The sequence below is a fragment of the Chrysemys picta genome, chromosome 4 (assembly GCF_011386835.1).
Source record: "Chrysemys picta bellii isolate R12L10 chromosome 4, ASM1138683v2, whole genome shotgun sequence".
Lineage (NCBI taxonomy): Eukaryota > Metazoa > Chordata > Testudines > Emydidae > Chrysemys > Chrysemys picta.
In genome coordinates, this window is record NC_088794.1 from 83,972,672 (window position 1) to 83,989,072 (window position 16,401).

At 47.0% G+C, this 16,401-nt stretch overlaps 1 protein-coding gene across 2 annotated transcripts; it reads right to left on the minus strand.

Moving 5' to 3' along the window:
- Positions 1 to 295: 295 nt before the first annotated feature.
- On the minus strand, positions 296 to 14,534 carry ACP2 (acid phosphatase 2, lysosomal). 2 transcript variants are annotated; one of them, XM_005302291.5, is made up of 11 exons: positions 14,086 to 14,400; positions 13,762 to 13,857; positions 13,451 to 13,537; positions 9,526 to 9,678; positions 9,056 to 9,154; positions 8,814 to 8,903; positions 4,745 to 4,877; positions 4,568 to 4,656; positions 2,952 to 3,058; positions 2,492 to 2,667; positions 296 to 2,407 (listed from the first exon to the last, which is right to left on the minus strand). In XM_005302291.5, exons 1-11 carry the CDS (start codon positions 14,173 to 14,175, stop codon positions 2,271 to 2,273), a joined length of 1,257 nt encoding a protein of 418 aa, XP_005302348.1. In that variant the 5' UTR covers positions 14,176 to 14,400; the 3' UTR covers positions 296 to 2,270. The 2 variants fall into 2 exon arrangements, with proteins under 2 accessions (XP_005302348.1, XP_005302349.1); XM_005302292.5 differs by lacking the exon at positions 13,762 to 13,857 and having other exon boundaries at positions 14,086 to 14,534.
- Between the last annotated feature and the right edge of the window lie 1,867 nt (positions 14,535 to 16,401).

Here is a 16,401-nt window from a genome sequence, read left to right on the forward strand (position 1 = left end):
TTTGCTCCTCCAAAAGGCTCTTGTGAAAAGAGATGAATTCACTTACAAACTGAAGTATCTGCTTTTTGCAGAGTAGCAGGAGACAAAAATACTATGAAGAGAATCATAAAACATAGGGAAATGACCTCTGCTCTTCCCCTGCTTTGGGTGGGGTTGTTCATAGCAGGAGTATTGCCTCTCCTGCTCCATTTTTTGTCCTGTGAAAAGGTGAAGGTTGCAATAGCTTCCACATTAAATGCAGAGCCTAACAGGCCTAGGCCTCTATGATCCCACATAGCAGAAGGAGTAGCAGGAGCCCAGTCTCACTTTGATTTTAATGAAGAAAAGGCAAGAGGTAATGGAACAGAATTACAGAAACTCAGTCAAAGTCTAAATCACTGTAGAAGCCTTTCCTCCATGTGTGCAAAATCTGCTGCCTTTAAAAATAGCCCCTTCTGCTACACAGGCCCCTATGATGGCACTTCCATGCATCTTTCTCCTTCAGTCCTGTTCTCATGAGCAGCTGCTTGTTCTTTGTGACTGTGTTTTGCTCTTTAGGAGAACTAAATTGTATCTCCAAGTGAGAAACAGGTAAGGCAGTTGCTGAGAGCAGCAGGCTGGGTCTGCTGCATTAGAGTTCTCATACTGGTAGCAGCCTGTAAAATTCCCCATGGTGAAGTGGAAGGAAAGAAAAGGAAGCCTGCTAGTAGCCTCCACTGCCAGGAAGGGAACTGGACCAGAAAAGGAACTAAAACTAGGAAGTGAATGTGCAACATCACCCTATGAGGAGCCAGAGCCTCTGGTGCCTGCTGCAACCTCACTCTTTACCAGAAACTGTAGTGGAGGGCAGAAGATGATGACTGCTAGCCATTAATATTCTCAACACCTGTTGTAGGCTGCAGGGAGATCCCTGCAACCTCCACACAGTTGGCCTCAGGAAAGAGTCACCTTTAGTGACTCATCTAGAAGATCCAGGTGATTCACCCTGACAGGTGCATAGTGACCTATGGTCACTTGCATGTCCCACCGATTAAGCTGAGCATTTATTTTTTAAATTACACTAATGGGGGGGATAGGGAAAAAAAACTAGCAAGGTTGGCACGTGTCCCAGTTTTAGAGTAAACTGTTCTCCTACATGGTCTTTAATTGCAGTGTAAAATTTTCTGCCTGCCATGCACATTTGTTTGGCCCACAGTCAACATCTGCACCCATAGTGTGGTACAGGGGCTGTAGCTACAGGCAGCCTGTGGCATTCACAGCTGAGGGAGGTCAAAACAAAAGGCTGTAATTTTAGAGAGAGAGCCCCACTTTCATAACCACACCCACCGATTGTAGTTTTGCAAATTAGGATTATGAATGCAATTAAAGCTCAGGGAGCAGGCAGGGTACTTTCTCCTTTGTACAGCATTGCACAACAGCCTAGGTGCATGGTAACTCTGAAGGATCAGGAATTGGGTATCATAGGGGCTAATCCATGTGGCAAAGTCCATTGATCCCTAGAACTTCTCCAACCTACCCCTGCACTGAAGCTTGGGTCCAATGGCAGGTTTACAATCCTACCCTAACTTAAGGCCAGTTTTTCCTCTCAGAACAGAGTTGGGGGAAGTGGGGGGAGGAAGGAGTGACCAGGTGCCAGCAGCACTTAAGTAGCAAAGACAAGGGACCCCACAATCTCATCTGTAAAGCCAGTGATCTCCAGCAGCTCCATCTTCTTGGAAAGCAGATGAGGATTCAACCTCTACCCAGTGGGTGTGAGTTGGGGCCTCTGGTCCAGGTCCAGCCTTCATATAGTAATCAGCCCAATGGCCCAAGACAGTGCTCAAAGCAGATTGGGAATCACACTGAAATCAAATCATTCTGACCTCAGTAAACAAGGCTGTTACCAACTGAGCAGGTGATGGCAGCTACTGGGAGAGATTCCCAGTCCTCTTTGCTGCTGCTAAGATAATTGGTAAAATTACAACCATTAAAAGGAGAAAGATTATTCCTAAAGAGCAGCTGTCTGTGGAAGGGGAGCCCCAGCTTTGTCATGTATTAAAAGTAGGCATTCCACACAGCACATTGGATGCAAGGGGGCAATCCACTGCCTCCATGCAGTTAGACCATCCTGCTCCAGATGCCCTGGAATTTCACCGCCAAATGTCATGTCTCATCTAAAGAGCAGCCAGAGGCTGGTCACATCAGAGTCCAGCTTCTGTGCAGAAGAATGCTCAGTTACTGAAGGACGACCCAACCACTCCCAGGGGCAGCGCTGCTCCCTCTTGCTCCCTGGGGAGGGGTCAGAGCAATTGTCAGGGCTGCTCTTCTCCCTCGTTGGAAACATGCCGGTAGCCAGGTGGCTGGGACTGTATTCGGAAAACGACAGTCAGGAGGAGGATAATGAGGAGGAAGAGGATGGATCCACAGACAGCCAGAGCCACAATCAGTTCTGCAAGGGAGAAAATGAGCATTCAGTCTGGTAACATTCAATCATCACTGTCTCTCACTAATGCCCAACCTAGCTGGCACTCACCTGTGTCCTGAACATTGCTTGCTACCTGGCATTCGCGCACCCAATCCTGGGGAATGATCGGGTCAGTGAGCCGCAGGAAATCCAGCAAGGGGCAGCGCTGGTCACAACCAGGCAGTGTCAGTGGAAAAGGCTCCCTCCCACTCTCGTTGTGGAAAAACATCTCCACAGAAAAGTTACTGAGGACAAAGCAGAGACACAAATCGAGATGGAGTGCTGAGAAGTCAGTAATTGCATATTCATTCTCCCATTTTCCTCCTGCCCAGGACCATTGCCCTCTCCAGCCATCCTGTAGATCTCTCTTCCTATCACCCACTTAGCATGCAGCTCTGGGAGCTAGCCCTTTCCCGTTGTTCTGTATTAAGATCTTCCTTCTGTTGTTCTCCCCTTGGGAGCAAGGACAAGAGGATCTGCCCTGAGGCTAGAGTCTTGCCTACATGTCTAACCCAGCAGATGCCCTCACCTGTCATCATCTTGGTAAAGCTCAAATATGTGACATGAGGCATATGGTGCTTGCCTCCCATTGTAGACATTCAGAGCCATCTGCAGTGCCACAAGCGTTGTGTCATGCTAAGGAAGAGGGAGAGAACGTGAATCACTCTTCACGAATAAGACAGAATGCCTGGGACCATATCGATAAAAGGAGAGCTCAGCAGGGGACCAAGGACTGTGCTGGGCAAGAGACAGCTCATTGAAGAAACCCAGGACCATGCCAGAGAAGGGAAAATAGATTATGGGAAACTCACTAGAGCAACGGTTCTCAAACTTTAGCAACCCGAGTACCCCTATTTTGATTTAAAAATTTGGGGGGACCCCCAAGCCTCCGTTCAGCCCTTGCACTGCCCCTTCACAGAGGCCCTGCCCTTGCTCACTCCATCCCCCTCCTCCTATCGCTTCCTCTCGCCAACCCTCACTCACTTTCATCAGGCTGGAGCAGGAGGGGGTGCGGGGTTCGGGCTCTGGACTGGGGTTGCGGGGTGTAGGCTCTGGGAGGGAGTTTGGGTGCAGGCTCTGGGCTGCAGCAGGCGGTTTAGTTGTGGGAAGGGTTGCGGGGTGCAGGCTCTGGGAGGGAGTGCGGGCTTTGGGCTGGGACAGGCAGTTGAGGTGCCAATGGGAGCTGCAGAGTCTGCGCTCGGGGCAGGGGCAGCGTGTGGAGACCCCCTAGCCCTCACCCTAGGGGCTGCAGGGACATGTCTGGTGCTCCCGGAAGCAGCAGGGGGAGCCAGGACAGGCAAGCCTGTTCCCCAGCCTCCCCTGGAGGCACTCCTGGGAAGGAGGGGAAGGAATTTTTCAGCGGGGCCCACAGACCCCTCAGGGACCCCCAGGGGTCCACAGATCGCAGTTTGAGAAACGCTGCACTAGAGGAATAGAGAAAGCAGAGATGGGGCCCTGGTAAAATAACTTGGGGCTATGCCGGGGAGGGGGAGAGAGAGCTGGAAGCTATACCAGTCTAGGAGGTCAAGTCCCTGAAGGTACATCTACATGACAACAGAACACCCATAGCTGGCCTGGATCAGCTGACTTGGGCTCTTGGGGCTGTAAAATTATAGTGTAGACATCCAGGCTTGGGCAGGAGCTGGGGCTCTGTGATCCTAGATGTCTGCAATTTCATAGCTCCACAGCCCAAGCCCTGCAAGCCTGAGTCAGCTGACCCAGGCCAGTCATGGGTGTTTTATTGCAGTGTAGACACACCCCAAGGGAACCCATTCTATGGCAGTTCTGGGAGTGAGGCTGGACAGTCTAACTCAGCAGGTTGCTAGAGAGGGAGATGACTGCATCTATCATTGGCCGAAACACCACATCAGGGTAACACAACCCATCTATCAGAAGGGGCAGTGACCCCAAGTCTGTCCTCCTGCTCTTGCTGACTCAGCCACATGCTGGATTTTTAGACTGGGAATTCACTTCCTCGGATGCAGAAGGGATGATGAAAGGTGCTGTAGAGCATATGCTGATATGGGTAGAGACATATTCTGGATGTAGGGACTGCACTGGAGGATGGAAGGGGGAAGAGCAGCCACCAAGGCCCAAATCCCATGGCAGGTGGAGTGGGAGGGCAGCTCCCCGATGCAGACTTACTGCTGAGTAGGCGAGTAATTTCAGATGCTGGGGTGCAGACGCATTTGCTGCTGAGGTCATGTTTTTCCTTATCTGAGCCAGCAGGACCCCTGAGGAAAGAGAATAGCTGGTCAGATCCCAAAGCTCATTAGGACAGAATGAGACTCTTACCTGAGATGCCATCCCTTCCCCACTCACCACCCTGCAGACGAGCTTTCTCCATCTGCTGGTGGATCCCAAACAGGAATTCAAAGCCAAAGTCTTTTAGTTGCTTCAACCGAGTCATGACATCTGGGGTCACCCATGGCGGCAGTAGCAGCTTGTGTGTTTGCTGAAAAGACAAAAGGAGAACTCATTCAAAGGGAGACTGTGTAGGCAGGGTGTAGGTCACAAGGCTCAGAGTCAGGAAACCTGGGATCTAGTCCAGATTCTGCCATGGGCTCACAGTGTTACCATGGATGACTCCCTTCCTCATCTGGGCTCAGTCTCCCCTCTCACCCCCATCTGCAGAACTACGTTTGTAAGACATTCTGCCATCTCATCAAAAGTAGTACAAAGAATAGTAAGAATAAAAACTAGGAACTACATTTTTCTGAAAATACAGCCAGAGTGTGATGTTAGCTCAAGTTGCAGAGACAATAATCCTGGGACATCTGCTTTGTGTGAAGATGATTCTGCCCCACTGAGGCCACACACAGCCAGAAATCAAAACATAAGACAAAAGAGCAGGAAAAAGACTCAGACAAAGCTATTGCTATAGGCAGAGCACATCCATACAGGGGAAGTCATCAGAAGCACAAGCACTTGTGCACTGAGGAAGAGAGCAGAATACTAGCACTCTGTAATTGTCATATTGAGATGCAGTTCAGATGGAAGCCCCAATAACCATGCTCTGAACAAGGGGAGTCAGAAGAGGAGTCTGCTTTGCAGACAGCCAGTGTACTCAGAGGAATGGATGAATTATGGTGAAAGCAGCTGTAATCTCCTCAGAAAGGTCACAACTTTTGGGGCATCTCTCAGTTGGGCCAATTTCCCAGGCCATGTCCCATCAGACTCCATGGGAGACAAGAAAAAAAGCACCCTCTGGGCCATTCTACATGATTCAGCAGCCTGGGTAGTTGGTAAATGAATGCAAAACAAAGAGCACAGCTAGGAAGTTCTGGTTTTGCTTGGAGTTATTTGTTGGTTTGAGCTGGTGGAGTGAATCTACTGCCTCAGCAGTGGAAATGCCAGTTTCACTCAGCAAGGTCTATTCCCCAGAGCATTATTTGTAAGGTTGTGAGCACCACCACTTCTCTCTGAGTAAGCAGAACTTCCTTTCCTGGGGTACAGCCCTGTCCTGTGTGCCATGGGAATAAAGTTCTCCCTTCTCAGAGCCTGCCCACTCTCCTCCTGCTAACCAATGAGCTGTTCTTTGAGTTCTCAGCCCTGTAACTGTCTGCTTAGACTTCTCACAGATTTAATGAACAGGGCCTCTGACCCTGCTACACAAGGTCTTTGAGCGGGACCAAGAGCAGGAATGGGAAAGGGATTCCCTGATCTTTCTTCTAGGGGAGTTTCTATTTCACTAGCAGGAGCTGCTTAAATCAAGATTCCTACAAGGAAAGATAGTGGATTATGAGATGCTAAGAAATCTTTGGAAATCAGGGAGTGCTTGTTCCTCCCAGTACCAGGGGCTACAGGGCTTTTCAGATGCCATGCCCACAGGAAAAAAAAAGGATGGCATAAGCCAAAGAAATGCAGCAAACTATCAAGAAGGAATCTCTGCAAACATACATAATTGAGTCTGGGAGGGGTAGACCCTTCTAGTTAATGAACGAGAGTGAAATTCAGCCCAGTCACAAATCAATTACTGTGCTGGCAAGGGAAGGTTTAGAATGACATTTTTGGTAATTACAGTATGTGGACCCCCAGGGATTTTGAAGTCTAAGGGCTTGTCTACACATGGAGTTATTCAAGAATAGTTATTCTGGAATAGCTATTTCTGAATAAATCTATGTGCTGGCACTCTCATTCCCAAGTAAGAGTACCTTTTTCTACATAAACTTAATACACTTTCTGGATTAAAGGTGTCAACACAGAGTTATTCTGGAATAGCTATTCCACTTTAAATTCATACCCCACTTTATTCTGGAATAATTTTCCTGTGTAGACAAATCCTTAGGAAGGTTTTAACTAATCAGCAGTGTTCAAGCACTGATTCTACTTATATTATGGTGGTGTCAGTCCTGGCTCCATACTTAGCAGAGCTGAGTTTTGCACTCAAAGCAGAGATTAGACAATTTTGTATGTGTGAAGAATAGAGAGTATCCTCCCCAAATGTAGAGCTTCCAGGCCTTGTCTACACAAACTTGCACTGGATGAATACTCAGGTGTTTGGTTAAACCAGGACAAGTCTGTGTGTAAACAAGGCCATACTCTGAGTGCTAAATGGATTTTCTGAGCATTTGAAGATAATTTATTAGTTTACATTTTAAAAGTAATTTAAAAAATGAGTCCTAAGAAATGTAACATCCTATGTCAGACCATTTTTGTCCCCAATGATCTCAGTTCAGGCATTGTCTATCTACACAAAAATTGGCAAAGATCTGAATTTGGAATAGACCTGGTGCAAGGAATAGGTTTGGAAAAGAAATTTTTAGAATTAATTATCACTTTTCCTGTTATTCTTCATAACTGGAAGTTTCACTTTCAACAGAGGCTGGAGAATGTTTCTCAGAGAAACTCAAAGAATTGCCCCCTTTCAAAATGGCTCCCGTCTCCAATTTGGTTCAATGGGACTTAGACCACAGGCTGCCCTTAGCAAATATGGCCAAGAAAATAACTGTCCTGTAGTGACATTATGAAGAAAAAAAAAAGTCTGTCTTAAAAATCAGTTTAATCCCATTTGGGATTTAAAAAAAAAAAAAAAAAAAAGCATGAATTGTAATTGTATTGTTACTGCAAGGTGTCACTACAATGCAGAGTTAAGGTTATTGAGTGTTCTAACTGTTTGTATTTCTTTTAGTTTTAACCTCAACTCTAAATTTCTTGGGTTTGTAATGCTTGTTTTGGGATAATTATAACACAAACTATAATGTTTACCACAGTTCCCTCTAAGGTGTGGGCCTGTGCGGCCACACACAAAGGAATGAAGGACTGTGCACCTAATTAGTGGAGACGCGCAGACGTGGCTCCACTAATTAGGTGCCTCCTGGACACTGGAGAGAGGTTGTGGAAGGTGAGGTGGGTAAGGGTCGGGGGGGTGGGGAAACTAAGTTTTGGGCATCCCAGGACTCCCAGCCCTAGCTGGCCTGCCTGTGGCAGCCGGGGAGAGACGTGACTCTCCCCAGCAGCTGCCTCTCTGCAGCCCTAGCAGTACACCTTGTTAATGATCCCTTGTTTTAATATTCTTTCTTCCATACCTATTAACTTTTAAAAAATATCTATCTTGGTTTTTTGTTTGTACTGGTGGCGCATATCCGCACATTACCTCGATATTGGTGCACATACCAAAATTCAATCTGCACATGGATGAAAAAAATTAGAGGGAACATTGATGTTTACCCTATATTACTGATATGTGCTTTCAGCCTTAACTCCATTTTAATGTAGTTTTTGTTTGGGAATTACTAAAATGACGCCACTTTGCTCTTGTTTAGGGCCTTCCTGTGTCAGAGGAGCTCAAAACATTTTACAAACAATGAGGAATAAAACCTAACAGTCCTCTAGATTGTAGGAATGTATTATTCCCATTTACAGATAGGGAAACTGAGGCACTGAGCAGGAAAGTGACTGGCCCAAGTTAACTGAGAGCTAGGGGAGCATCAGGAATAGTATCCAGGAGTCTTGACTCCCTCTTCCTTGCTCAGATAACTAGATTAACACTCCCTCCATCTTGAAAAAAATCTCACTCCAGATTTAACTAATTAAAACCAAAGAATAGTAAAGATTTTGGGACAACCACCCCTTTCTCAGGAGATAGAATGCCAAAGGTTATTTAAGTTTCAGTTCTGGCATGACATCTGAAGTATGCAGCTAGAGGATCTATGGTGCTGGAGCAGATAGATTTCCTAAATTGTGCCTCTGGAGCAGGAGAAGAGTTGTTATTCCGAAATCTGAAGATTAGGGCTAACTATGTGGAAGGAGAAGTGGAACGTTGCTGTACAACAGGCAAATCCGTTTCTCACCAATGCAGTTGCCTCCAGTCTAGTGAATCCCTAATCTCACTCTGCTGAGCCAAGACCCAAGTCCCTGCTTTTGTGGGGGAATGCCCAGACTAACTTACCTCACAAAAAAGTGTGTCGTACACGTTCCAGACAGATTCCAGGGACACATCCCGGATCCCTGTCTGATTTGCCACCATCTCCAGGAACTCCTGCAGGCGACAAGGCAGAGACTCAAACCTTCTGGTCTTCCACCACACAACTCTGCAGAGTGGAGATCTTCCACCCCTCCCTGAAACCTACAATCATATAAAGGTATCTCCTTCCTGCTCAGGGAGACCTTTTCTCACAAACTCTCACTTACCAAATTCTGTCTGGTTTTATTTATGTACTCTGCTGACTGCCGGGTTTCATTCTGTAGTTGCTCATACCGCGGGCAAGGGGATAATGGAAACTTCAGCAGCTGGGCAGAAACAAAAGGAGAGGCTGGGTCAGGGAAGTTCCTGACAAGCAGCAGCGACTGTACTGCCTCCCCACCACAACCCCCCACCCTCTACCCCTCCAATGAACTGCACCCTTAAACAGGGTCTAAATAGTTCCTTCCGAGGAAGGGTCTCCCTTCCAGTGAGACGCTACATCTAAACAACTAAATCAACAAGGGACACAAGGAGAATTCCGGGTCTAGAAGCAGGGGGATCCCCTGCAAGGCCAGGCTAAGGAGCGATATGGGGTAAACTGAGGACTGAAGGGGGAGGACACTGAAGAGGGAGGCTCTTGGCGATAAGAAGAACACCATGCCTGAGCTGCCAATATTTATCCTTGAAAATGACTCACCCTCTCCGCAGAGTCAGGCACAGTGTGTACAGGGATTGGCTGCCAGGAAACATTGGGGTTGAACACCTGTTGTCCTTGTGGGGGGTACAGTCCTGCCAGATTGGCCTCTGCACTCATCAGCGTCCGGTCATAATCTGTGCTGCGAATGAAGATCTGCAAGGGGCACAGAGAGCCTGTTCTGTGAATATCACTATTGTACACAGGAGTGGTGATACCTGGGCTCTGACCAAGGGACTCAGAATACAGTCACCACAAAGACAAAAAGTTTTAGGCACGGCGGAGTACATTGAGTGTGCTGAGGCCATTACTGCTTAAGCACTTCACAAACAATGGTGGTTAAAGAGGGAGTGCATAACACAGGGCAGGCTATTAAGGCACATGGGCACTGTGGGATACATCATGGAGATGGGAGATAGAATACAAGTGAAGGAGTAGGTCAGGCAGAATAATGTAAGTAGCAAGTAGGTAGGAGACAAGGCAGGAGATATAGATATAGGGGATGGTAAAAAGAGAAAAATATAGTGTAGTTACAGCACAGGGTTCAGTCCTCAGTTCTGCCATTGACTTGCTATGTAACCTGCGACAAGAATCTGCCCCTCTCTGGCCTGTTTTTTCATCTGTGAAATGATGACAATAGCAACCTGGCTAGTGGATGTGGCAGAGGTTTCATTTATTAATGTCTATGAAGCACTTTTTGGTCCTCGGAGGGAAGGGGGCAGAAGATCATTATCATTCCAGAGCTTGGCAGGAGGAAAACTTGACAATACAGAAGAAGAGCAAGAGCAATTGCAGAGATTCAAGGAGGGTCAAAGTGGTGAGAGTTTGATACCTTGGCATTTGTGTACTGAAGCAACTGGAGGGGGGAAGAGAGGTGTGTGGGGCAGGCTTCAGTGATAGGTGGAGTAGACAAGATGAATGGTTATGAATGCAGGGATAAATATCCTGGCAGTCAGGACATCAGAGAAGAAGCAGATAAAACAAGAATCTTGTGAATGGTGATATAGTTTTGCTTTATAGAGCATCTTGCATACAAACTATATCCTCAAAACTTATTCTCGGAAAACACAAGATTTACTCACTGCCTTTACTCTGAATATTTCCACCCATCTGACCTGAGGCATGGCTAGAGAGAGACCTTTTCCCATTACCTAGGATGAAAGAACTCCAAGGTGTGCTCTAAAGAAACATCTATGCAGTATCTTAACACGGGATAAAGAAGGAACAATCTACAGCGCTGTCTCAGGGTGAAATATTGGAACGGCCTACCGAGGGAAACGGTGGGGGCGACGGACCTGTCTGGTTTTAAGATAAAGTTAGATAAGTTTATGGAGGGAATGGTTTAATGGTAAAACATAGTAGTCAAGGAAAGCCAAGCAATGGTGGGTAAATAGTATAATGGCTAACGGGGTCGGGCTGGAGACTCTCGCCTATATGCTCGGGGTCTTACTGATCGCCACATTTGGGGTCGGGAAGGAATTTTCCTCCAGGGCAGATTGGCTGAGCCTCTGGAGGTTTTTCGCCTTCCTCCGCAGCATGGGGCAGGGATCTCTAGCAGGAGGGTCTCTGCCGATGGAAGTCACTAAAAACAGGATTGGGGACTTCAACAGCAGAGTCCAGGGAAGGGGTAGGGACGGTTTTATGGCCTGCAGCATGCAGGGGGTCAGACCAGATGATCATAATGGTCCCTTCTGACCTTAAAGTCTATAAGTCTATGAGTCTATGAGGTTGCTTATCCTTGGACATATGCTCATGTCCCAGCACCCTTTTATAGGGCTCTAGCCTGTGGCTGAATCAAGTGACCAACAGTCACACAATGGCAACCCGGAGCTGGTGCTTCCTATAAGAGGGAGCTTGATGAGAGGATACCAGGATCAGGAAGTAGGAGGGTGCTCTCTGCATTAGCCAGGTGGCAGACAGCTGCAGGAAAAAGGAGAAACAGCAGCCTCAGCTGGGAAAAGCTTTAGGAGAGAGAAAAATGTGGGAAGGAACCTCAAAGCTTGGGGAGGAGAGCTGGAAGATTTGTAGTTGAGTTGACACTTAACCATTAACTGTTGTTAATAAGCTAGACCCGAAGAAGGGAGTGTTACTTTAACCACATGAATCTGCATTTATTAGAGAGCCCAAAAAGGGGAAATGAGGCAGCAGACACTTGACCAGAAGAAGTCAGCTGGCAATCCACTACCACATTAATATTAGAAGGCCTGACACAGCCGTGGGTCAGTATCAGCAATAGGACACAGGAGTCCTGAGATAACACTCCCTCCATCTTGAAACTCTTCTTCCTGCTCCAGCTGACTCAAATCTGTCAGAAGAACAGTAATAAGTATTTTTGGGGACTTCCCAGATCCCTCCCTTAGAAACCCCAAATTTCACCTCTATGTATAGTATATGCCTCCTGAAAGCCTCCATACTTTGAACAAATGAACTTCCCAAATGGCTAATCAGAACCATCCAGTTTTCAAAAACTAGGGCAAAGACTTCTGTAGCAACATCAAACTTGCAAAGAAAACAGAACCAGCTACTTTGGGACAAGACCCTTAATGCTTTACTGACAGAAATAAAAGAAGAGCTTGGGTAGAGATTATGGTGTGGATGTGTAAATTTATTAGACGGTGCCTGGAGCTGGTCACTGGCCTTGCCTGGGACTGGGCAAGGCAAACCCAAGCTGCATCCCTGTCCTATGGAGGGGGATCAGCTACCATTTAAAACTGTTACTTTAATTTCCATAGGCTCAAGTCTTTCATTCCTTGATACAGGGGCAGTGGTATCCAGTGCTATATTCCAACTGTAATTCATAGACCAATTTCAGAGTAGGTGTCTAACTTTCTGATAATGGTGTTGCTTCTGCTTATCCCTGGGTTGACTTTGTCCTGGTATCTCATGGGGAGAGTTTATGCATACTAATAGTAGCTTTTTCTTCAATCCTACTAGCCCTTTAAGACTGGGATATCTGCCACAAAGTATAAAGAGCTGAGAGTAGGCAGGTGTCTCTGCCTCAGTGCAGGAAACAATGATGGAAGAGAATCAGAAAGCAGGCATAGTCTTACTCAGCTAGGTGGCAACAGGATGCTCCCCCAAGGAAACTAGATTTCGTTAGTTGCTTCCTAAAGAATTTTACTTTGACAATTTCTGAGAGGTGTTGATATGTTTGAAGATCCAAGCACAATCTGCTAAGGATGATATATGCAACATCTCCATAACCCAAGGTTCTAGAAAATCTTGCAGAAATATCTGCTCTCTGACACTCTGCTCTACTGCAAAAGCATAGTAGAGTTAGGGTGGGGAACCAAAAAAGCAATAAGGCTGCTGGATAGAGGAACTGTATTTATTTATGTGGCTGAGTTCATTTCCTTTGGAGCCTGAGTTCCACTGCTTGTTGATCAGATAAGATAACTTGCCTGAGGCCTCCTGATTCAATTTCTCAAAAGGAGGGCATGAAAGAGATACACCTAACTGCAGCTGACACTCTGTGATGTCTTCCCAAGAGCGGGAGGGGATCAGATAAATTCCAATTGATATCATGGGTGCTTCTGTAGGTCTCTTTATTACCCTTTCTACCTCCCTTTGTTTAGGTGGCAGTAGCCTCAGGCCTCCTCTTGCATAGTATCTTGTCACCCCCAGATGTAACCATCATTCCTTCTTCCCCTCCCTCCACTCTTATGGGACTGCACTCCTTTGGTATTCACAATAACCCAAGTGATTTCAGAGACAGTTTCTACAGAAGATGCTATTTAATATAGTCATATTGTATCCTAATATGTGAAGGCACAGCAGCATGAACATGACAAAGGGAAACAATTAGGGGCCCTGAAGACAGTGCAGGTACCCTGAGCACCAGGCTGCTCCTTACAGGAAGATAAAGTGACTCCAGGAGAGGGATAGGGAGTGATGACCCATGGTAGTGGGGGGGGTACATTGCACTGACCTCCTGCTTATAGTATGAGGCGTTCAGGAATCCATGGTAACGCTTCCGGAGAGACTGGCCCAGATCCCATTGTTGCAGCATCCCAATCTGCACGCATCAAAAACAAGATTTGCCACTATCCTGGGCCAATCCCAGCAAAGACCTCCGATATCAAAGGCCACATAAAATGGCTACCAAAGGGGAAAGGGTGGGTTCCCCGACACCTCCCACCCCCTATTAGGAAAGGGCAGCAATCCCCTTCCTAGGGGGAGAGAAAGCAGACACCTCTGAGGTACAACTCCGAATGCAATGCTGCTTCCTGGGGTACCCACCTGGGTGAGCTGCCCAAATCCCTGGGGCCACGTGCTCTCCTGATAGGGGTCCCGAGGATAGGCCCTCACTGGGGAGCGGTCCCCGTGGCGGTACAACTGAAAGAGGAAACACCTTCGAATTGCCTAGTGCCCCAAACCCGCTACCCCCCGCCCCGTCACCGCGCGCGCCCGGCCGCCCCACCTCTGCCCAGCGGCGCCCCCCGCCCCGACCTGTCTCCCCCATTGCCCCGCCTCGCCCGGGGCGCGGCCTCGCTCTGCGCTCCCTATCTGGGCCGAGCCCCGCCGGTGGACCGAGGCCCGAGCTCCCCGGCTGTCGCCCCTCACCAGGGTAACGAAACGCAGGCTCCGGGCTTGAGCCAGTGGCGGTGCCAGCGCGAGGCTGATGCCCAGCAGCAGGGCGAGAGGAGCCGCCATCGCTCTCCCCACCCAGCTTATCACTGACGCGGCTGCTAGGCCTGGCCCGGTCCGGCCCGCCGCCCGGAACCCCGGTGTTGCGGGCCGCAGGAGCCGCCCCGGTACACATTCCGCCACACACAGGAAAGAGGATCCGCCATCTTGGTAGAGGCGGAAGCACCATAGAAATGGGACAGTAAAGGGAGAAAGGAACAGCACACCGGAAGTGAGTTAGAGAAGCGCCATGGGGTGGGGGAGGGTGTTTTTGTCAGCTGCTCAGGGCAATGGCTGTCACCCATTTCCAGACCCCCAGTGCCCTTCCCTTGGCTGCTGTCTGGTCCTTAGGCTGTGTGCATACGCCCCGGAGCTAGTGTCCATTGGGACTGGCATGAATGGGGTTGGCGGGTGTTTAACTGGCTTGGTGCACATGCCAGTGCCAAGGTCTTGCTCATGCTTAGGCTGCCCCCACCCCCTAGAAGCGCAGTGAGCTGGAGAATAGGTTTAAAAAGTGTGCCAGGCTTTCCAGCATACATGTGCTGTGCATTGGATCCTAGACCAACCTGACAGCTCTGATGGCTACCCCAGCCCAGTGGACAAAACGCAGCTAGTACTGGCGGAACTCCAGACAAATAAACTACAGTCTGTTGAGCCTAGAAAGCTAGCATCCAGCATGCTCCTAACTCCAAGAGTGGAAGCAGGAATTTAACATGAGTATTGGACTGACTTCAGTAACATGGAATTTGTAGTGATGTCTATGGTGAAGGTTGCCTAAAATCTCCTATTCCATTCTTTGTGCATAACTTGTTGAAGCATTCATCAATTTGGCTGAAAATTCCCAGGGATGGTCTCTGTTTGAAAATTTGAGCAAAAAATGATTCAGTTGTTTTTGAGAACAAGAGAGTAAGTGTGCATGTGAAAATATATATGTCCCATTATTTAAAAAAATTGACTTTTTTAACAAGTATAAGAGGGGTAGCCGTGTTAGTCTGTATCCACAAAAATGAGGAGTCCGGTGGCACCTTAAAGACTAACAGATTTATTTACCATCAATTTGGGCTTGAATGGGGACTGGAAGTGGCTGGCTCACTACAAAAGCAATTTTCCCTCCCTTGGTATTGACACTGCCTCATCAATTATTGGGAGTGGACTACATCCACCCTGACTAAATTGGCCTTCAACATTGGTTCTCCACTTGTAAGGTAACTCTCTTCTCTTCATGTGCCAATATATATTTATGCCTGTATCTGTAATTTTCACTCCATGCATCTGAAGAAGTGGGTTTTTTACCCATGAAAGCTTATGCCCAAATAAATCTGTTAGTCTTTAAGGTGCCACCAGACTCCACGTTGTTTTTGTGACTTTTTAACAGTTATTTAAAAAGTTAAAAATTGTCATGGCACAACCTTCACTGTGGAGCAACCAGCGTCTTTGGGAGTGTCAGAAAACTGATTCAGATTTACTATACTGAGCATGTGCAGTAAACTTTTTTTTGCTGAGCTTGTACAGATTTCCTAGAAACCTAGAAGATTCTATACCTTACTAAAGGTGACTCATCAAAAAACAAACAAACAAAAAAACAACAACCTGGGATTGTGTGCTTTTTTATTACTTATAAAGCAGGACTGGATTAAAAAAAAAGAGTTGCTTGCTTTTGACATTAAAATGTCTGTTCTCATGTAGCTTGGAATATTTTACTGGCTAGAGAACTTGTAAAATGATGACATTGCAATAGCCAAAAGAGTGAAAGCTGAGTAACTGAAAGATGAAGGGATTTGTAATCACTTGTTTACAAATGTTGTTGTTAATAATTGTTTCAATTACTAAGACAAATTTTTGGAGACACGTTATACAAGAGTCAGCACCTCAGCCCCTTCGATTAAACTGACTTCTCACTAAACACACGCTGAGACCTAACTTCAAACATGGATAATAAAGAAGTTACAGTTCTTCCAGCTATGGTGTTATAAAAGAATTCTGACAAATACCATGTTTAAATCCTATAACCAATGAAAAAGTATTGGAACTCAGCAACTGCTAGTTAGAGATCTTATGAAAAGATAGATTTGATTTGCACAGCACATTTTAAGAAGCTCAGTGGGTGATATATGTTTATAGGCACTGGAAAGGAAAGTTGATGGCAAAAGAACAGAAGGCAGAAAAAGAAGATTGTGGATCGATGATGTGGTATCCTGGGTGGATCAAAAGGAGTATTCATCCACAAAGAGATTAGCAGAGAACTGTACAGAA

Coding starts and splice junctions, on each gene's coding strand:
- ACP2 (XM_005302291.5), bottom strand. CDS start 14,175: ATGGCGGCTCCTCTCGCCCTGCTGCTGGGCATCAGCCTCGCGCTGGCA. Junction 8,904..9,055: donor ATAAAACCAGACAGAATTTG/GTAAGTGAGAGT, acceptor TGTCGCCTGCAG/GAGTTCCTGGAGATGGTGGC. Junction 2,668..2,951: donor CTTTACCAAGATGATGACAG/GTGAGGGCATCT, acceptor CTTTGTCCTCAG/TAACTTTTCTGTGGAGATGT.